Raw genomic sequence first — 24,035 nt, forward strand, 5'->3', positions numbered from 1 at the left:
AACCATCATTCGCAATATTTCCCGTGACCTGTTACAAATGTAACATCAAGCTCATTGAAATGAGGCCCACGAGAAAGACACTGGAAGCAGGTTGTTGTTACAAAGTATTGGATAATCTTTGACACATTTTACATTCGGCAGACACTTTTGTATGTGAGCTGTGTTTTGTAGTTGTAAATGGCTATTCTTTACAACTAAAATTTTATTTTGGTGTTATTCTCTCATTTGTGTTTTACTGTTGCAGTATTAGTCTGCAGTAGTGCTCTAAAGTAAAATTCTCTATTACAGTTACCTGTTCTTACCAGTAAAAATTACAAAAATTTAATGAAACATTCCCAAAAATGTATAACCATTCCCAGGTTTCCTGGTTGTTCTGGGGTGTATATATCCTGTGCTACCATGCCTCACAAAAGAATAAATCAGTACAACATAAAAGTGAATAACACAAACATCTCATAAAATGTATCTTCACTGATATTTAAAATCCTAAAAGCCAGTGCACGCGCGCGCGCGCGCGCGCGCGCACACACACACACACACACACACACACACACACACACACACACACACACACACACACACACACACACACACACACACCACACACCACACACACCAAGGCCAGTTGGATGGCTTGCCTTGAAGAAACAAGAGGTGCTCAAAGCAGCTCAGAGCCACATTGATGATTAGCAATGACTTGTTTCAAGAGAAACGGAGAGGATTGGGCTGTATTCACATGTAATCACCATTCGATAATCTCTGCGGTTACAGTGTACAAAACACTCTCGATATAAGTAACTAACCCAACAGTACTGCTGAGGTGGCACACAATATCCCGTCTTGCATAACTGTTACAACCGATTATTTCACTTATGTGAGGCTTTCCTGTGTGGGTGTAAAAAACTTGGAACTGCACTCTCCATAAGCTGATGGAAATTTCGCTTTGTCCACATATAGCAGTGTACAGGTACATTTCACACTAAACTGTAGGTATCTGCTATACTGTGGTTAGAGTAGCCTCGGTGAGTCCAAGAGAAATCTCTTTCCAACTCAACAACCAAATTATATGAATCTACCAGTAACCATTATTACAGGGTTTCTACTTTCTTTGATTCAAATCAATTTCCTGGTAATAAAACCTGGGTGCTAAATCTGGTTTCTGTTGTTTTGTGTTTGGATATGTCATCCTCCAGGTGTTGTTCTTGCTAAATTACTCTTCGCTTCAGTTTTTCCTTCATTAATTGCCAACTGCATATGAAATTCAAGAAGATTTAAATCCCCCCCCCCCCCAAAAAAAAAAAGAAAAAGGAAAGGAAAGGTTAGGGTGAACATACTCTTTTAATATAGTTTAGAGTTTTTCACTGATATTTTGAAATTTGTTCATAGATATGTTTTGTGTTGGTTTACTGTCATTAGAAACGGACACAACCTTTCATTGCCTTTTCCTTTACCTCACAACAGTAAATGCTCATAAAAAAAATGGCGTACACACAAAGAATTGACAGTGAAATCGATTATAAAAACATATGTATGACTACAAAGTTAATCATTTCAAGTAGGTGTTAAACTAAATGATAAAGCAAAAAGAATGGCGGAAACTGTGTTCCCCAGTCACTGGCCATGATAATCTTCATCTCAGTACAGCCGAGTTCCATAAACAATGACAAAATAAGAAAGGCCACCCCTAACTGAGCTGTTGTGAATTTTGACTTACAGCAGGAAAATCACAGTATTATTGCACCATTTCATACAACTTGTGTACATATGTGTTGCATAGATTTATGACTTTTTTACATGTCCATTCTGTTTCTAATGTTAGTTCCATTTCCAAAGTATGTGTTATTCACATTCATGACTGCTTTGTGAGTGGTTCAGTTTCTAATGTTGAAAAAAAGTGGCGCTAATGACTGGTCCTATATCTCTGTGCGGAAATACACTTACTCCATCGTATGATCTTGATCTGTGAAGAGAACCTCATGTCTGAAGTGTGTGTATGAAAAATAAAATGTGAGTTGTATAAATCTATGTCTGTACAAAAAACACCACCATTGAAGGGACTTCTTGAAGGACTATATTGCAATAAGAACTATATGTCCCACCTTATTCTTAATAGTCAGTGGTTATAGAAAATAATAATACGTATCTAATAATAGCAGATAATAATACCTTAAAGCATAATTCCATCTCAAATGAAATGACAGTTGTACAGTTGGTACAGTGCAGATTAAACATCAAAGGAGTACAAATACAATGACTCCTACTAGCTGCCTGTAAAATTAATCAGTTCTAGTAGAGTACCTCCATCACTTCTCTTCATAATTTCATTCACATAAGTCAGGGAGGGGTGATGCGACATAATGCACTAAATTTCAATGCCTTTAAAAAAAAAATTTATAGTTGGGTTTTGTTGCAAATCAATGAAATTGAAAAATATGAAGCAAAATACTAGACAAGCAAAACAATTATCCAGCAGAGTAAATGGACTCAAGGCAAAAGATATACTCAATAAGTGCTAATGTACTGACCCATTACCAGGACTAGAGAAGATATTTTGGAGAATTCTAGTGAGACATACGAGGCCTGGTGTCAGCGCAATGTTTTGTCAACCCAGACCAACAAAAAAACAAATTACATGTCATTATCAAAACTATAAATTCATTTCAACTCAATGTAACAAGTTCTTTCCTTCTCTCCCCACTGTTTTGGACCTGGAGGCCATTTTAATGTGTGTGTTCCTACACAACGTATTTTATCAACTCTGTGACCTTTTTTGCTCCACACAGCTTTTTTTTTTTCTGTACTAGTATGATACTGTTAAATTTTGGCAGAACACAGATTATGGAAGGAGTAAATGTATAGCAATTCATCATATAGTTCAGATACTGAGTGGTCAAGAGGAACAGAAACACACACACACACACACACACACACACACACACACACACAACAAACTGTAGTGGGAAAGCTGGTTACATTGTGACTGAATAATGATTTAACAGTGTGTTTCCAAGTTTTCTGCCCAGTTGTTATTTCTATTTTATTCACAATAGTTCCAGAACTGACAAAGCCATCTTCAAGTGCTGCAAGTTCTGGTATTATGGGAACTCGAGCTTTGTCTCAGTGGTGCAGTATGACTAGTGTAAGTTGTTACGTTGGGGTGAATTTGGTGACAGCCCTACTCCACAAAACACCTCCCATGCCTGTTGGGCTGCAATGCTGGGATAATTTAGCAATGCATGTATATGTGTGCGGTGTTGCTAGTCAGCTTCAAGGAAGAACATTGTACCTTAGCAATTATTTCTGTGTTCTTTATGTCTCTCTTGAACCTCAATGCCTCAGCTGTATGATGAGTGGTTACTTTTACTCCTTCCATGATTTATTTCTCTATTTCATGAAATAAAATCACAAATTAGTTTCTAACTTACTGCTGCAATAGATATGAAAGAAATCTAACAAAGGCATAGAGTGGGAGATGATAAAGCTTTTGGTGCACTATTCAACAGAGTTTCAGAAAAGACTGTGAATCGGCACGATTAGGAACAGTGTTTAATCAATCGGATGTTCTAAAGCCATAGCCATCATATTCCATTCCTCCTCCCCCCACCCCCAATGCTGATTCCGTCATACCTACCCTCTCTTTGTAGTGTGGATAGTTCTGTGGCTGGATCCTCTGTTGCTTCTAATGCTTCTTCTTCATCAAGTGTTCTTTCATCATCATAATCATCCACCATCATCTCCACAGTTGGTGTAAACTCAGTGTCGAGTGCAACCAGGCTGGGTGCAGTCTTCTGCCCTGGAATATAACCATACTTCTCCCTTGCATTGCACTGAAGCTGACATGAAGCCGACTTCAAAAACAATTCATGCACCACAGGAAAATTTTCTAAATATGACACTATGTGTGAATGAAAGCTCTGACACCTGGGAAGTTATATGAATAAGGTTAAGCTTGAGGACAATGGTAATCAATCATTGCAGAAGAATGTGTCTTTTAAAATATAAAAAGATGTAATGGCTTCATGGTTAATATTCTTACAACACATAGATAAAATGCAGTCAACCAAGACTGAAGAAGTACAGTGCTACAATCTAATCAGAACCAACCACCAGACAAAGCAGCAATGTGTAAACTATGAAAAATGTTTATACAGGAAGGAGGAAAGCATTTATAATAAAATCAGGAGCATTTAAGAGTATAACAACTAATAATTAGTTCTAAATTTGTACACTACAGACAAAACTACACCAGCCACTGAAAAACAGGCCTCATGTAATAGCAGGTTTATTTGCATTTAATTTATAAATAATTCAGGGCATTTCCATACTGCATAAATGTTTTTCAGTTTGATTGTTTACACTAATGCTGATGCTGAGCTACCTTCAGGGAAAAATCATAGGGTGGAGTTTCAAAATGAGTTGGAACATAGAAATGACAGACTTTAACATGAGGAACAAAGATAAGTACACAGAATTGAAATATATTTCTGCTTTAAAATTAAACTGAACTGATTCATGAAGTTGCTGGCTGGATTTTGTTCCCCATCCAGAGAAGTACAATTGGAGTTAAATGCCAAATGGCATTATGATCCAGTGGTGAAACAGCAAGAGTTATTACAATGGTATTATGTGCAGGATAGTAAGATGTATGAATTATTGTTACCAAACTCAAATTTAATTAGTGTAATTGGTTATGTTGTGTTGTGTTGTGTTGTGTTGTGAGTGTGTGTGTGTGTGTGTGTGTGTGTGTGTGTGTGTGTGTGTGACAGAGGGGAGTGGGGGGTAGAGGAAGCAAACTGGATATCAAAATAGAAGACTAAATACACTCCTGGAAATGGAAAAAAGAACACATTGACACCGTTGTGTCAGACCCACCATACTTGCTCCAGACAATGCGAGAGGGCTGTACAAGCAATGATCACACGCACGGCACAGCGGACACACCAGGAACCGCGGTGTTGGCCGTCGAATGGCGCTAGCTGCGCAGCATTTGTGCACCGCCGCCGTCAGTGTCAGCCAGTTTGCCGTGGCATACGGAGCTCCATCGCAGTCTTTAACACTGGTAGCATGCCGCGACAGCGTGGACGTGAACCGTAGGTGCAGTTGACGGACTTTGAGCGAGGGCGTATAGTGGGCATGCGGGAGGTCGGGTGGACGTACCACCGAATTGCTCAACACGTGGGGCGTGAGGTCTCCACAGTACATCGATGTTGTTGCCAGTGGTCGGCGGAAGGTGCACGTGCCCGTCGACCTGGGACCGGACCGCAGCGACGCACGGATGCACGCCAAGATCCTACGCAGTGCCGTAGGGGACCGCACCGCCACTTCCCAGCAAATTAGGGACACTGTTGCTCCTGGGGTATCGGCGAGGACCATTCGCAACCGTCTCCATGAAGCTGGGCTACGGTCCCGCACACCGTTAGGCCGTCTTCCGCTCACGCCCCAACATCGTGCAGCCCGCCTCCAGTGGTGTCGCGACAGGCGTGAATGGAGGGACGAATGGAGACGTGTCGTCTTCAGCGATGAGAGTCGCTTCTGCCTTGGTGCCAATGATGGTCGTATGCGTGTTTGGCGCCGTGCAGGTGAGCGCCACAATCAGGACTGCATACGACCGAGGCACACAGGGCCAACACCCGGCATCATGGGGTGGGGAGCGATCTCCTACACTGGCCGTACACCTCTGGTGATCGTCGAGGGGACACTGAATAGTGCACGGTACATCCAAACCGTCATCGAACCCATCGTTCTACCATTCCTAGACCGGCAAGGGAACTTGCTGTTCCAGACAATGCACGTCTGCATGTATCCCGTGCCACCCAACGTGCTCTAGAAGGTGTAAGTCAACTACCCTGGCCAGCAAGATCTCCGGATCTTTCACCCATTGAGCATGTTTGGGACTGGATGAAGCGTCGTCTCACGCGGTCTGCACGTCCAGCACGAACGCTGGTCCAACTGAGGCGCCAGGTGGAAATGGCATGGCAAGCCGTTCCACAGGACTACATCCAGCATCTCTACGATCGTCTCCATGGGAGAATAGCAGCCTGCATTGTTGCGAAAGGTGGATATACACTGTACTAGTGCCGACATTGTGCATGCTCTGTTGCCTGTGTCTATGTGCCTGTGGTTCTGTCAGTGCGATCATGTGATGTATCTGACCCCAGGAATGTGTCAATGAAGTTTCCCCTTCCTGGGACAATGAATTCACGGTGTTCTTATTTCAATTTCCAGGAGTGTACATCTTGAGAAATTATAGTTACAATGTTGACAAATGTCTGCACTGAGATGCTTAAAGCCATTTCAGAAACTATATGTATATATGCATTTTGTCTCCTCTGCACTGATCTCAGTCACTACTACTTGTGAATTCTTACGATACCAGTAGTTTCTGGTATATGTATGGCATAAGCCACACAATGCAGAGACAAGCAGTTTCATTAAACAAGTAGCACATAAAAATAATTCTCTTTTATTAACTGTCATAAAATTGTCCTTGAAATATTAGGAAATAACTAAAAAAAAGTGTGATTACAGACACATAAAAAAGTGATAAAAATAATTGAAGTGTTGAAAAGCAAAAGCATGGACGTCACAAAAGTTGTATTTCCATGCAGGAGAAGTGAAAAACATATATAGATGTGTTAAAAGGAGTTTATAAACTTCTTGTGAAACCAACTCGTTTGCCACAAACATATGAAACTTTTCTCAGCATCATCAATAGGCAGGCACAGCTGTTTTATTGTACAACTGCCTGCTATAAAAATATCGGAATGGTTCAACATCACTGTGAATATCCCTTGCTGCATCTTCATAATAAGTGTTTCGTGGCTTTCTATGCTTTTCATCTTCTCTGCTTACTTCCTTTTCGATCACTATTTGGTCACAAGTCACACAAATATCTGAACAGGAGCAATAACATGAAAGCTTCTTGAAGTGTTTTCTGAAAACCTGACAATATAATCAGTGATCAATGCTCATTGTGGGAAAAGCTAGCTGCAATACGTTTTGAAAAATAACTTTCTATGTCAGCAAAGACAAAAAGTGACCTTTGATTAATTCAGCATCATATAGTTGTGTCCATGAGGCTGATGGTTAATTTGCAATTGTCTCCTTTCTATTGGCACACAATCTATTTTTTTATGCCTCAACACAAAGTGATGGTTGCAAGGCCTTTACCCTTGCTACTACGAACAACTACAGAAACTAAACCATCTCGTCTAATAACTTACTGGCTCTACCATGCTGCTGGCATGGATCCTCACTATGTTTCCACAGAAAAACTGACCTTTTCTTTGCTCCAATAACTTACGATTCTTTCCTATCTCAATACCTCAATTACGGATAAATCCTATGATTATGATAATTTATGTCATATCCTTAACAGCAACTGTAAAATGTATGAGCACAAATGGTTTGAGTTTTAGGAAATTTACTTTCTTAATACTAATGCTTCTGTGTTCACTGTCAAATAACTGTTTTTCTGGAGGACATATTCTATGGAGGATTGTCCATTTATAATATTCCCAGCACTGAAGGAATGTTCGCTGAGAGATAAAATGTGATGTATTTTCAGGTAACCGAAGCCTTGTTTATGAAGCAACAATATTATGCAAAAGTGTAACGAGAATGGTGGCCTTTTCATGGGTTAATTTAATTTATAATGATGATGCTTTCAGCTATTCAACACTGTCCAATTCCAGTCTGTCTCAGATTAAAAAATCATACTGAGTGAATGAGCCTAAAACATTTAACAGGTACCTTTTTACACACTTAAAATTATAGTTTAAAAATAAATATATAAAACAAAGAAGAAAAATACAGCAGTCTCAACTGACAGTTACTTGGATAAAATGAAGGAAGAAGACAGCCACTCAAACATTAAAACCTGCTGCTTAACACCTACGAAAAAGAGTCTTGTTTCCTCATAACATTGGGCACGTATCCAATTGTCACTTAAGAGTAGAGCAATGCTGCCAGTCAAACCTTTTAATGTCATAGTATCTGCCCACAAGCACCAGTCAGTCAAAATATGGAACACTGTCATAATGGTGTCACATGCAATGCATTTAGCAGGTGGCAATGCATTCAGCAGGCTCACCATGACGGAACAGGATGCCATGTATTGAAGCGCAGTACTCTTCAGGAATGCAAACTAGGATTTTCATGAGTTTGCAGTTACTCTGTTTCCAAACATATCCACAACCGTTAATGTCAGCAGCAGATGCACCTCATATAAAGTCACAGAAATCTCATTGCACACCTACTTGGCTGCTGCATCTGTGATCTCATTAGCAGCAATTTGGCATGCCCTATTATCAAACAAAATTATACTTTTGCTTATGCTCTTAAAGGACATCAGTAATACTTTTCACTAAGAATATCCAGAACTAAAAGAGAATCAGCAGACTTATTTTAAAGGGATCTGTTTACTGTTTTGTAAAACACTCCATCAGTCACAGTGCAGCACCACTGAGAATGCTGTTCTCAAACAAAGGAAGATTTAGTTGTCATTCGCAAGTAGCTGAAAATCACGCTAATTACTGTCAAGTGATAGGAATCTGTGAAAGGGTGAGTCGGGAGAGCTCTCGGGAGTCGTGCACCAGAGATAACGAAATTACCTAAAGTATTACCCTCTCCTGTAGATCCTCTCTCTTCTACAGGAAGTACAGGATCTACCACTACTCGTATACTTGACTGCCAGTGGCATGTCAGTGGTAGGGTTAGGTGCCCTGTACAGAGAAGACAGAGACTGAGGAGAACTCAGAGTGTTATACTGACCCCTCTAACCAACAAATCCAAGGTGCGTCTTTGAAACCAAGACTAAGACAGGGGAGACACTTTACCCACTGGGAAACCTTCCATGTCCTACATCAAGAGGAGGCAAATGTAAGAGCTAGGGTTCTATTAATCACCGGAAATTCAAACATACAGCAAGTTATGGTAGCCCTTAGGCAAATGGCATCAAAGGATGAAAATCAAACAAGATGAGAACAGAACTGTCCCCTAAATGGGTCAGGTATGCAACACGCATCAGAGGCTATACCCAGATAGCTGAAAATGTCTACAGTGAGCACAAGGTTTTTTTTTTTAAGATTAGGTGACTCATCATTCAGTTCAGTTAACAACAGCTGTAGGGGTCCCAGAACTGTCAGTGTAAGACCGAAAGAAAAGCTCCCTATGGCCAAGGGTATTAAAATCCTAATTATTAACTTAACAAGAATGTGAAATGAAGTATCAGAGTTAGAAGTAGTGCTATAAAAATGGTGTGGAGCGCTATTATACAGCATATGCAAAACTGGTGAACACCCGAAAACAGCAGCAGAGAGATATGAAACTGTACGCAAGATTGTCTGGGCAAGACTCAGTCAGTACCACGGGTGGGCATAAAAGTCTAATTGGGTCTTTCTATCAGCCACCAGACTCACCTCCAGATGTAACTGAAAACTTTAGAGAAAACCTAAGTTCACAAATATATAAGTATGCTTTCTGTAACAACTACCAACTACCAAGGACAGATTGTTTGGAAGCCTCCTCATGGTAGAAATATATTGACTCTAAGTACTTTCCTGTCGAAGCAGTTTTTCGGGTCCCATGTTGGTGACATCCTGTCAGGTCATTTTGCGCTGGAGAATAGTGTCCCTCACGGCAGTGTTTTAAGTGTTACTCTCATTAGCCCAGCCGTAAACACTATCATATGTAAGATAAGAAGCCCTGTACAATGCTCCTAATTTGTGGACAATTCTGCTGTTTTCTGTTCCTCCTCCACAGTAACAACACTGACTCATCAGTTCCAGCTTACTGTGCGGAGGTTAGAGGAGTGGACTGCAAAGACCGGTTTTCAGTTTTCTGCAGATAAGTGTGTGTGTGTGTGTGTGTGTGTGTGTGTGTGTGTGTGTGTGTGTGTGTGTGTGTGTGTGTGCGTGTGTGTGAATTTAAATCGTTCCTGTCATATTTTTAATTTACCTGACTTGCAGATGAGGGACACCATTCTACTTTTTAAAGAATCAGTCATGTTTCTGGGCCACATTTTTTTCTCAAAATTGACATGGTTGCCACACTAGAGAGACATGAAAGTTAGAACCCTGAAGGCACTGAATAACATGAATTGCCTTAGCCACTGGTCTTTGGGCAGCAGACTTGGCGTATCTGCTCCAATTTTGTAAGGCTCTTGTGTGTTCATGGCTGGACTAAGGATGTACAGTTTGTGGATTGGTGAGGTCTTCATATTGGATGATCATTGATGCCATCAACCATGAGGGGTTAAGCTGGTCACATGTGTTTACTGGACAAACCCCGCACCCAGTCTCTTTACCGAGGCTGTGAACCACCACCAACTATCTGGAACTATCTGAGTGGGTGGGGGGCAACGTTGGTAGCTTTGTTGTTTTCCCAGATCACATCATCAAGACTCGATTGCCTCCAGAGTTCACTGTATTTGATGCCGAATTATCCAAGATCCCGAGGGTGCTGGAGCAGATGAGACGTGCCATGCCTGCTAGATTCCTAGTCTTTTCCAGCTCCCTGAGTGCTCTTCAGTCTCCACTACCTTGGTATCCTGCTAAGAAAGTAATCAGGATATCCAGGATGACCTTCTCCACTTACAAAGGCTGCAGAGGAGGTGCCTTTCTGCTGGGCCCAGAGCATGTGGGTATTGCAGAGAACGAAAGAGCGGAAGTAGCAGCCAAGGTGACATGTCATGATCCTTGGTTCGCTTGCAGTGGGATGGCACACTGAACTCTCATACCACTACTGAGGTACAGCGCCATGTGTCGATGGGAAGATAACTGACTAGAAGTAACAGACAATAAGGTCCATCTAGTAAAGCTTACAATGCAGCAGTGGTGTACCGCCTTCCAGGCAAGCAAACTGGATGATGTTCTCCGTATTCATTTTCGCATAGACCTATGACACAAGACTACTTGCTCCACTAAGAGGACCCTCCAATGTGTGGTGCTTGTAGCATTCGGATCACTGTACACCACATTTTATTAGATTGTCTTTTATCTTCTGACCAGAAGGTGGCAGCAGGTTTACCGATGTATCTGCCCTCTGTTTTAGGTAATGTTCATATGAACGTGGTGAAAGTTTTAAATTTTTCCCTAAAATTTTTGGGAGATATTCTTAATGTGTTCTCAGAGTGACTGGCTCACCCATGTTTTTTGTAGGAGGTCAGCCAGTCACATTTCCCTTTGTCTCTCTTTTATTTTCTCTATGGTTTAACATCTATTATTATCCCAGGCATAGCACTTTTCACCCTTTCTCAGTTGTCTTCATGTGTATGAGATAGAGTGCTTGCGTGGCTCAACGAGAGTAGGTGGGATTGAGATTTTGTAGACGTCTTCCTCACCGTGTGCAATAATTTTATAGACTTTTATCCACATTTGTTTGTTTTAATGAGCATGAGAGCGCTGATAACCTCACTTTTGAGTGCTAATAAACTTCAAACACTCAAATGGATCCAACAGCAACAAACAGAGCTGACTTCTTTGAGAATCTCCATACTGAAACTGGTTATCAGTGACCATGAGGAAATTGTGGCAACAATGATTGCCAAATTACAAAGAGCAACTGAAACCAGTATAAAGATTTAACATTTTTCGCAAACTAGATACAGAGGAAGTAGTTTAGTATATCAATATGGAACTTTAAAAATTAAGCTCTGTTCAGAAGCATGTAGGAAAACTGTGGTTCATGTTTAGAAGAATAGCTGACCATGCACTTGATAGATATGAACCTTGTAGAACAGCCCATGATAGAAAGCACCCTCCACGGTACACAGTTGCTGTAAAAAGACTGCTAAAGAAACAGAAATTAATGCATAAAGCATTAAAATAAAACACAGGACTGAGGGTAGCGAGATGCTGAATGGAAAGCATTTGGCTGTCAAGCCAACAATGCATGAAGCCTTATGTTACTACCGTAGCAGAATATTATTGAAGACTTTCTCACAAGATACAAAGTAATTTTGGTCATATGTAAAGGCTATTAGTGATACCAGAGTTAGTGTCCAGACACACATGAACAAGACAGGGAATGAAATTGAGGGTAGCTTAGTTTCCTAATGTTCCTTTACAAATGAAAATCCTGGGGTACTGCCCCTAATTTAGTTCTTGTATCGATGCAACACTGGAGTGAGATAGATATTACAGTCAGTAATATTGAGAAACAGACGAAATTGTTAAACCTGAACAATGGTCCAACGGACAATGGAATCCCTTATCACATTCTATACTGTATTTTGTGTCTTAATCAGTCTTGTTTTAAGTTTAATCTACCACATATCCCTCAACAAATAACTATGCCCAGTTGATGGAAGAAAGAACAGGTCATACATGTCTGCAAGAAATGTAGCAACAGTTGTCCACTGAACTATCATCCAATATCCTTGACATCCATTTGTTGTAGAATCTTAAAACATATTCCAAGCTCAAACATATTAAGGTATCTTGAGCGGAATGGCATCATCTACGTCAACCACTGCAGATTCCAAAACATCAATCATGAGAAACTTAACTCGCACCTTTCTCACACAAGATCCCGAAAGCCATAGATCAAGGCAGTGAGGCAGGTGTAGTATTTCTGTATTTTCAAGAACCATTTGACTCAGTACTACATCCATGTTTATTATGATAAGTAAGATCAAATGGGATATCAAGCAAAATATGTGATTGAATCAAGGACTTTTTGGTGAAGAGGATGCAGCATGTTATCTCAGATGGAGAGTTATCAACAGATGTGGAAGTAAGTTCGGGTATGCCCCAGGGATGTGTGTTGGGCTCTTGGTGTTCATGTTATATATTATTGAGCTTGCAGACTTTGTTAATGGTAACTTCAAACTTTCTGCAGATGATGCAGGCATCTACAATGAAATATTGTATGAAAATAGCTGTGTAAATATCAGTCAGATCTCAATAAGACTTCTAAGTAGTGCAAAGATTAGTAACTTGTAAATGTTCAAAAATGTAAACCTGTGCACTTCATAAAACGAAAAAAAACATAGGATCCTTTTACTACAGTACCAACTGGTAAATAATTAGAAACCGTTAACTCATACAAACACCTGGATGGACCACTTTGCAGACATGTGAAATGGAACCATCACATAGGCTCAGTTGTGGATAAGGCAGGTGGCAGACTTTGGTTTCGTGGTAAAATATTAGGAAAATCCAATCAGTCTCCAAAAGAGATTGATTACAAATCACTTGGGCAACCCATCCTAGAATATTGCTTAAGTATGTGGGAACTGTATCACATAGGGTTAGTGTTAGCTGTACCACATAGGGCTAATGGGATACTAAATTTATATATAAAAATGTAGTACTAATTGTCACAGGTTGCATTGACCCACGGGAGTCTGTCACAGAGATGCAAAGAAACTGAACTGGCAAACACTTTAAGATAGATGGAAACTATCCTGAGAAAGCCTACTTACAGCAGCCTCTTACATATTGCTCCCTTAAGGATTGTGAGGACAAAATTAGATTAATTACTGCACACACAGAGACATTTATACAGTTATTCTTCCTGTGCCCCATATGTAAATGGTAAATGGAATGGGTGGAAGCCATAATAATTGGCACAATAGGATGTATTGTCTGCCATATATTTCACAGTGGTTTGCAGAGTATATATGTAGATGTAGCCTGCTTCTGTAAAGAAAACATGGCATCCTGAATGTTCTGGACAAGATTCTCTGTAGGGTACATTCTCTTGATGCTCTGCAGGGCATTCGAGGAGTCATTTCAATTCACTTACTTGGGAACTATTAGAACTGAATATCGATGCTGAATTCTGATAGATGAGTCTTTATGAGGTTGCTGTACACACAATGGAGCAGTCAAATGCATTGATTTTCTTGTGTATGATTGTGTGTAAAGTACTGTGTCATTTAAGTGTTCATTTAAAATGCAAAGGAATGTATGTTGATAGATAAAATCTGACATATTCAACCGACTGCAAACAAGTAATTCAAAATGTACCCGGGGTATCTCAATCAGTTAAGGTAACTGTTTACTCCAACACTCTAAGAGAACCTTGATATATTGTTCTGAACCATAAGCTATTTTGCCTGAGTGACTGGTTCGTGAATAGTTGCTCTGCTGGAGATTGCACAATAATGATGGACACTGGAGATGCTTTGACCAACATAACTTTAATGGCATGTTGCAAAATTAAGGGTTGAAGTAAAGTAGTGACTCACTAGCTCTGACACAGGGGCCATGGGTAGGGCTTGTTCTGTAACACTTTTTGGTCAGATCAGATGCCTATACTGTGCACTGCATCTTCAAGTACGAAATTTAGCCTGAACCATAGTCAGAACAGTACTAGATGCATGATTTTCAACTGTTGAGGACAGACATTTCCATCAATGACCACATTTTCTTCACAGGCCATTTTGTTAAAGCATTTGCATTGAGATAAGTCATCTTCAGTGTAACCTAGTGTGTTATACAAAGCTGCATATGGGATGAGCTGCCAATAATGGTGCCTTGCTAATTAGCAGACAAGCATGGAATCTGAAGTGTTGTAGTGACAGATGGCCAGCATTAGAAAATACAGTACACTGGTAGAAGCACATGCCAGACATAACTGAGCAACCGCTGCAGCCTCTGAATGGAAACTTAAATGAATATAAATACATTTAAAGCTGTGCATAGAAAAAGTATTAAAGATGCAGTGAAAATTTGAATGTTAATAGAAAGCTATCACAATGATACAAAAATATCCAGAACAGTTTTACAGCAACAAACATTGCAAACCCATCACCCACAAACATACATAAAGGTGTATAAAAACAAAGTTCAAAGTAGCAGTAATGGTACTGATCTTGGAGGCAACTGAGTAATGGCTCAGCGCTAAATCAGTACAGACATCCATATTGTTGCGGATAGTACTGTATTTACCCAACTATAAGATGAGGGCTCTTTTTCCCAAATTTGTCATTTGAAAAATACAGTGTCTTCTTACATTCGCAGGTAAAGCTTTGCTTGCTGAGGTCAACATATTTACACCTTGTAATAGCTTAAGACACGAGTCACCTTACATTTGCAGATGAAGCACTGGTAGTTGAGGTCACGTGTGGATTTAATTTGACTGTTTTAGAAGGGTGGAATGAGATGCAGTGGGGCACCAGTATGGTCAAAAGTGGGGAGGGTAGTGATGAATGGGTAACAAATTTCACTGTGCTCCCAACCATGGGAATGCATCTTCTTGTGAACATTTACCACATTTAAACTGATGTTTGCCTGAATCAAAATATAGTCAGAACTGAACTGACTTGACAAATGGACAAACACTCAGAAATTGTATACATTTCTACAGGACACAAATAAATTGTAACATAAATACAATAGTGCACATACAAGAGCAGCTACCACTTTTCAGAACTGTTGATCTTCAAGGTTGGCAACAGATGATGAAGTGAACTGTTGGCACTATTTCTGCCAATTTAGCAATAAGGACCCAAGAGGATAACATACTGTTATTATTCTGTTTGCTTGATGATGTACGAAAAGTAAATTAAAGCGACCGATAACACTGTTCGACATGGGTTCTAATTCTGATATTAAAGTATGTGCTTCTAGACCATTTTACCGTGAGAAATTCAAATGTGTAAACAAAATATCGTTGTCAGGGATACTTTTTATGTAATATGTAATTATATGTATATTCACAATTCATGGCAAACACAAAGACGTTATAGAGAAATACAGGTATGTTGCCGCATTCAATAGTAATAGAACGTGATAATTTCTTGTGCAACAGCAGGTGGGAAGAATCAAACATCATTAGGTTATCCCCCGCCACACCTATGTCATTAAGACCACCTGAAACATCTCATTAATTCGAACGCCGACAGCCTGTCGTTGCCTTGGCAGTACAGCTTCACACCTCTTAGGGGGAGGTGCATCGAGTTTAAAACAGTGGTGTTGGCCGCAATTTGTGCCAGTCTTAACGAGTGGGTGTTTTGGCTGACAAGTAACTGTCTGTCATATTTCCGAGCACGGTTGAATTTTTTAGTTCCTGTGTGTAAACTGATTGAGCCTGGTGCTGAAGGTAAAACGACTGCTTGTTTTTACACATCAGCGTTCCTCTAGTTCCCTACTATTAATTTAATACAGGTGTATTATCAAAGTGGTATTTTTAAATTTGCAGAAATGCCACGTCATCGTGGATGTCGATATAAGCTGGACAACTTCTGCTACATATGTGGGAAGTACACTTTTGCCAAAAATAGGAAGAAATTTTCTTCAGTCATAAAGAAAGCATACAAGCATCACTTTGGAGTAGATGTAGGAGACCAAGATGAAGAATGGGCACCACATTTCTGTTGTGCTACATGTTACTGCAAACTAATTCAGTGGTGGAAAGGTAAAGAGAATGTGACGTTGTTTGCTGTTCTGATGGTGTAGAGGGAGCCTAAGAACCATGTTACTGATTGTTATTTCTGTCTAACAAAAATTCTGGGTTTTACAAACAAAAAGTCGAAGAGGCACATTGTTTACCCAAATCTGCCTTCAGCATGGATTCCAGCGCAGCATTCCGACAACCTTCAAGTACCTTCAAGAACTCAAGGTCCTATTCCAAGTGCCAGTGAAATACGTAGTACTGAAGAAATCACAGATGATGATTCTTTATATCACTGCACAAGTGAGTCATCGCCACATTGGTTAACACAGACAGATTTAAATGATTTAGTATGTGATCTAGGACTAAGTAAACAAAAGGCGCAGCTGCTTGGTTCAAGATTAAAACAGTATAATCTACTGAACCAAAGTACTAAAATAAGTGTATTTCTTATATTTCAACTGACGAAGCACTGACATTTTGCAATGACGTTGCTGGTCTGATGAAAGAGCTGAACTTCACTTATGTTTCACAGGAGTGGAGATTTTTCATAGATGCATCGAAAACAAGTCTGAAGTGTGTTTTGCTCCATAACGGAAATAAAATACCCTCTGTTCCAGTAGCTTGTGCTAGTTTGACAAAAGAGAATTACGAATTCTTACAAAGGATGCTAAATTCGTTAAAATACAATGAACACAAATGGAAAATATGTGTAGATTTCAAGGTAATTGTTACAGTACTGGGAATGAAACAAGGCTACACAAAGTATGCCTGTTTTCTTTGCGAGTGGTATAGTCGAGACTGAAATTCTCACTACGTGAAAAAGAAATGGCCTAGGCGAAGATGAAACGTTGGCGAAAAGAACGTACAACATGAAAGTCTGGTAGCTCCTGAATATATACTACTTCCACCCCTTCACATCAAACTTGGCCTGATGAAACAATTCGTGAATGCCATGGATCCAACAGGCTGTGGGTTTGTATGCAAATTTTGAAGCATGTTTAACTGATTAAGAAAAAACCGCATGGGACTGTTTCAAGATGGTGTCGGAAAACTTCCTCGGAAAAAGAAGAGCTACTAACTACAAAGCAATGCTGAAGGATATGATCAAAGCATATCAGGATTTGGGGTGCAATATGTCTTTGAAGGTACATATGATGGACTCTCATCTGGACTACTTCACAGAGATTTGTAGTGACGTATCGGATGAACATGGGGAAAGATTCCATTAAGACATTTGTACTACAGAAAGGCGCTATGAAGGGAAGTGGGTAACTTCTATGTTAGCAGATTATTGCTGGAATATCATTCGAGTTAAGAAAGATTCACAATACAAGAGAAAAAAAGTGATGCGCATTACAAGGCAGTAGCTCACTGTTTGTCAATTTTCTGTAATTTCTCATGTCAAATAAATGCTTCAAAGTGTATACACAAAGGTTACTGTGTTATCTGTTAGATCCCACCCTCCATTAATGTGATGAACTTATAACATCATAAAGATGTGCATTTGTTTGTCGAATTTCACCTGACGTTCGCTGCACTATATCAGAAACTGAAGAGAGAAATAAAATGGCGATTACTCATAAACTATCCCTGACAGAAAAAAAACAAAAATAGTTTTCAATTCATCACTCAATTTTTTGTTATTTTTTCATTTATTAGAACAGTGTAATGACGCAAATCACAGCTGTGACTCTGTCAAGAAATGCTGATCTACGAGTTTGCAGTCACAACTGATTCACACAGACAGCACAAAACTAATTTTAATTTACTGGTTACTCATGATGTAGAGGCAACTAACTACTGTGCCATAGGAAGTAAATTTAATGCCACAGAAGCGAATGTTTACACGCTAAATTTTATGGGGACGAAATCGAGGAAGATTTCAAGAATTGGAGGAGCAGGTTGTTTAGAATGTGCTAGAGAAACTCAATTAAGTCTTCTGACTATTTGAGAAATTATTCGAATAAAGCTGCTGGATATAAAAGAGGAATTTTCCAACAGCATGTGTCACGGAATTCAAAGCAAGAACAAGATGGCGTATGACAATGATGAAGATGATGCAGCTTACCTTAGGACGCAGAACAACACTACTTCAGCAGTTTCCTGTTGTTTTTGGTGACTATATGCATATCAGTGTCATATACTCTGTCTAAGAAAACTACAAGAGTGTTTACAAAAGTTTTAATTTTTTATATGAAAACACAGTTTGTAAATTTGATTAGTCACAAAGTCATCTCATTGTGTGGTAGATAGGGTAACTGAGATGAGCATTTTTAAACAATTAGGTATATAATGTCTCTTTAGGCAAGGACTTGTTGATAACAGAGCACAAAGAATTATTGTTGCATAAATAAATATATGTGAACATCTGATAATGGTTGTTCACACACTTCAACTTTGGGCGATTACTTTGCAAACAGAAAAATTGCCCACTGGTACACACAGTAGAACATGTTAGGATTGAATTGATACACCTCCGGACATGCTTTACTCACCTATGTGATAATTAATACAATTTTAAGTTGTCTAAAACTTATCGGCCTTATGATAAACAAAAATAACTATGAATAGAGAAATATTAAGCAAACTTCTAAACATACTGAATGCAAAACAGTAAATCTATCCAAGTTCCACAACAAAATATTGTCACGAAAATAACAGTTGTTTAGATAACTCTCATATAAAATTGTAAAACTATGCATCTGTGCTTTTATGTCAATATTTAAAAAATGTGAGAATTTTATGAAGATAATGTTTACGGGCAAATTCAACTAGCAATACAATTACAATCTAACATCAACCATCCATGCCTTACACAGATTTGCCTGTCAACTGAATTGAGAGTAGGAGACGAGCAGGGGCTGACATGATAGCACACTCAGTGCCAATTTTACATGCATAGCATTTAACACACGTGCCAACTGCATGCCTTATGTGTGAAGACCTAAGAAGTAAAAACACACAATTTAATGCTTACCATCTGGTTCTGAATGCAACTTGTTTCAAATACATCCATTTTATAAACTTCTATGAAAGTTCATTACACTGTTCTGCAGTCTCCTAACTGCTTACACCTACAAAGAAATGTCATCCATCTCAAAGCTTTATAATGTCGACAGAAAGAAGCCTAGTTAATCTCTTTTTTTTTTTTGTATTAAAAGAATACTACAACTACAACAAGAAAAAACAACACCTGCTTTACTATGTCTTGTGCACGATGCTTTCTGGATGTTTTACAACTGTACACAACTTCTGCAAATTGTCATAACAAAATAAATTCTGGCAAATGGTTACACCACAAATAACCTCAACACAATACACTTCAAATTGACATCATGACCTGAATGACTTTTTCACTATCTTGTAAAACTTTGTGGTTTTGTTGTTAAGATTTCAGAGTAGGTATTCACTCATTATTATTTCTGCCGGTCTACTGCCTGTTTTTTTTTTTTTTTTTTTTTTTTTTTTTTTTTTTTTTTTATATAGCAGCCATTTTTTAACTTCAAAGAACAAAAGAAACATATAAAGTGACAGGCAGTTGATTCTTTCCCAATGAGCTTTGCATATCTCTTCTGAGAAATTACATTTGATAAATGCAGATATTACACTGAGAAACTTGCTTTCTGTTATGTAGTCAAAGACAATGAGGTACCTAAACAGGTTAACAGAACTCTTTCTCATTAGGCCAAAGACATAACAGAAGAATCCGGTTATGTTATCTTAAAAACATGACACATTGTTACATGAGACAATTTAATTAAAAGAAGGGCTGAAGTCATCTCAAAAAATACAAACAATTTTTTTTTTCTCATTTAAAGATTAAAGCAACTGTGACACATAATCATGAGCAATTGAATTACAAATAGCAGCTGTGCTGAAGAGAGAAAATTCTTGTCCCCAATGTGAATGCATTGGCTCGGAATGTCACATGACAGGGATACATGAGCACAACAGTTTTGTGCAACCTGCGCAAGATATGTGATACCAGTCTATCCGACTGCAGCCAGGTCACAGGTGCTCATGGACACACTCAGTTTTTTTCTGTACCACTGTGTTGAGGGTGTAAAGTATTTCAATTAGGGGTAAACCACCATCTCCTGTGCCACTGGTATGGGTCACAGTGAGTTGATCACAAGAAGTCACCACCGCTGTCAGTAACAGTGGATGTTTACTATGGATAGATGTGCCAGTTCAAAAATGGACAACATAACTGGTGTGCAGCCATACAACTATATGAAATAAAATATCACTGCCCACTCTCCTGCATTTCCATTTAAAGGACATTGCCCAGTACTGGAATGGAACCAATGGATGTTCAACGCATAGAAAACGTAGTCTGGGCTGACAGTGATATTGTACTTGGTACAGGATATTAACGGCAGGGTTTGAGTACATTGAAGTAATGCACTATATGGGCTCGCAGGGCAACATTTAGGCAGATCTTGAATATATTATTGTGTGTGGGATGATTGAAAGAGATGACTTGAGCCCTGGATTTGCCATTGTCTGTCACCAGCAAAAAGGATGTTACAAGATAACTGTTCAATTAGATGCATACAGTATCCCACAAGTAAGCTGTTGCTTTCAGCAAGAGCATGCACCATTCTGTCACTCCCAAACTATGTCAGAATTGTTTGAGGGCCACTTGGCATACAAAAGGATAATCAAGAAATCTGACCTCAATCATATTGAGCGCATATGAGATGCCATATACCAAGATGTTAACTGCGTCAGCGCGAATTCCAAAAAATCTCTGTTGGTTGTGACAGCAAGTGGGGTGTACATGGATCAGGATGCTACCTGACACTGTCAGGGGTCCAAGCAGTTTGTGTCAGGGCCCACTGACACTGCCATCAGGGTTAAAGGGGTGCTACAACTCATATTGGCAGGTTTCTCTAACTTAACTACATACGAGTGTAGAGTACACTTCTTTAGTCCTCTCAGTTAATTTTAAGGTGATTTACAAGAAAGATAAATACAGAATATTTCAGGAGGAATAGTAAATATTTTAGGAGATGTATTACAGATTAAAACATTATACATGAGTTGTATTCAATTTTTTTTGGACAATTCTACTGTATCGCTTAAGCATGTCACACATATTTACAAACGCTAGGTAAGCTGTCACAGAAATTTTTGTAACAGAAATGTTGTTTACAGAGAAAATGGCACACGATTTCCTAACGACACAATGTCAGATTCAAGAGTGTTTATTTGGGTTTTCACTACATACTGAAGAGAAATAAGATTTTATGAGGATAATGCATCTACATAGTTCACAAGACAAATGAAACAGGTGTACAAACACAACAAAAAACAGCTATAACACAACATTTTAGGTGACTTATTCATTTAAAGTATATGACATTTGTTTGAGAGTACCAGTGTATGGTTTCAAAATCACTTTGGAGAAATCCATAAGAGAAGCCTACAAAATATTGCAAAATACATAATGTGAAGGTACTGATTCACAGTAACCACACTTCAGTGTTAACTCATTTTGAAAACAGTGTTTCAACTTCAAAACAGGTTGTACTGCATACTTCAAACAACTACCACGAACAGAATCACAACAAAGCAGTCTCCATTATAAGGTAAAATTGCCTAGTAACAACGTCAGCCTCTACACTCCACAAGCCACCATATGGCGTGTGGTATGGATACTCTCTGCACAACCGTTACTTCCCCTTTTCCATTCCACTCATGAATGGAGTGTGGGAAAAAAGATTATTTGTAAACCCCCATATTAGCTCACTTCTCTCCTATTTAACCTTTTCAGTCTTTTTGCAAAACATATGTAGGTAGAAGTAACATACTCCCTGACTCTTCCAAGAACATACATTCTTGGAATTTTAACAGTAAACTGTACTGTGATGCAACACCCCTCTCTTGTAGAGTCTGCCACCAGAGTATGATGAGCATCTCTATGATGCTTCTGCACTTACTAAACAAACCTGTGATAAAATGCACTGCTCTTTTTTGAATGTTCTCTACTTTTCTATCAATTCTATCTAGTACGGGCCTCATATTGATAAGCAATATTCAAGTATCAATTGAGCGCATGTTCTGCAACTTACCACCTTCATGGATGGCCTATGTTCCATAAGCATACTTCCAACATTTATCAGTCTGCTACCTGTTTTTCTTGTAATTAGCTTTATGCACTCATTCCACTATAAAAGCTTTATGCAGTCATTCCACTATAAACTACTGTGCAGCACAGTCTCAGATATCTAATGGATGTGACTGCTTCCTGTGATCGTTCGGCAACTGTGGAATCATACAATAACAGGTCTTCCACCATTTATGCACAATACATTAAATTTATTTATACCAAGGGTAAAGATCCTATACAGATCATCCAGCTGTCTGCTATAATTTTCTAGCATTGTGACTTCTTTGTATACAACAGCATCTGCCATGAACAGCCTCATGGAGCTTCCGACATTACCCACTTGGTCATTCATATATGAACTGCAAACTATTGGAAGGAAACATGTCCAAAACTTTCAAAATTCATTTATTCCATCACTGAAATCCAAGTGGGTATAGCATCATTTACTGCATTACGGAAGTTGTGCAGAGTCAATAACAGGTGTAATTCACTGCTTACTGCACAAGAGAAGGTAGAGAAAACAGGAACAATGTTAAACTGTTACTATTGTGACAGACCTCATACTGGATTCTTCGCAGGAAAAAGACAAATTTAGTGTTGTTCTCATGAAAACAAAAGACTTCACAGATTACAATACTTGGTGGGAAAAATTAACAACTGCCCTAGTAATTATTCTTATGGAAAAGGTGTTCCAAAGGAGCACAAGATTTCTTTTAACCCATCAAAGCATCATGAATATAGTTTCAACAAAGATACACCGCAGATAGATCAATGTGAGATAAACATCAATGAGCATGCAAGCTTATAGCTTTTACATAAAGAATACTCAGATGCATTTAAAAGTTCTGAAGGAACTGCCTACAAAGCCAAGCTACCCACAAATATCTTAAAAATGGATTATATTTAAAAAAAGTTTAATTTACATTCCAGAAGAAAATATGCAATTTTGGAATGAAATTTTTATATATCCACCAAAAAAGAGAGACGAAACTGAAGAGAATGTTTAAGTCCATGAACTTGTGTTGATGGTTAATGTTTAAAATATATTTAGTTTGAGGAAAATATGTAAAATAAATCTGTACCTTCAAAATATAAGACTTTTAATTTATACTCCACAAGGTTGGTCTTCTCAACTTTCTCTGTCAGCCACTGGAATGATCCAAGTGTGCCCAGGGGACATAACCAGTTGGAAAAAAAGTGTTTGTAAGCTACTGGTAACACAAAATTGGATAAAATCTACACAATAAAAAGCATAATACACCCACATATTTTAAAAAATGAAGAATAATTTTGATTACAGGATTTTATTTGCAGGGCTGCTCACTTTTTATATATCTTTTAATTTACCAACCCAATATCAAGCACATGCTCATCATCAATGGTCTTATATTTTACTTTTAAGCCTCTGTGGAAGCCTTTTGCAGATATTCTATTAATTTCAAATGGTTTCTAGCACACTGTCATTTATACTGACACGAGAATATGCTGTAAAGTTAACAATATCTGCAAGAACTTCTATGGAGGCTTAGACGTGAAATACGAGACTGTTACTGATGAGCATGTGCTAGATACTGGT

The 24,035-nt window shown here is 38.8% G+C and overlaps 1 protein-coding gene across 9 annotated transcripts in view; it reads right to left on the minus strand.

Moving 5' to 3' along the window:
* The window catches only part of LOC126266742 (mesoderm induction early response protein 1), a 169,232-nt gene that overhangs the window by 93,849 nt on the left and 51,348 nt on the right, over positions 1-24,035 (minus strand). Inside the window, exons 2-3 of one of the 9 annotated variants that reach the window (XM_049971234.1) lie at positions 19,322-19,418; positions 3,632-3,793 (exon numbers count right to left, since the gene is read on the minus strand). The exons of 4 other annotated variants lie outside the window; for them this stretch is intronic. In XM_049971234.1, coding sequence (XP_049827191.1) covers positions 3,632-3,734 — 103 coding nt within the window. In that variant the 5' untranslated portion in view covers positions 3,735-3,793; positions 19,322-19,418. Of the gene's footprint in view, positions 1-3,631; positions 3,794-19,321; positions 19,419-24,035 lie in introns of those variants that run through there. 4 more of the 9 variants (XM_049971233.1, XM_049971236.1, XM_049971240.1 and 1 more) reach the window with 4 other exon arrangements.

This window comes from Schistocerca gregaria, chromosome 4 (assembly GCF_023897955.1).
Source record: "Schistocerca gregaria isolate iqSchGreg1 chromosome 4, iqSchGreg1.2, whole genome shotgun sequence".
Classification (NCBI taxonomy): domain Eukaryota; kingdom Metazoa; phylum Arthropoda; class Insecta; order Orthoptera; family Acrididae; genus Schistocerca; species Schistocerca gregaria.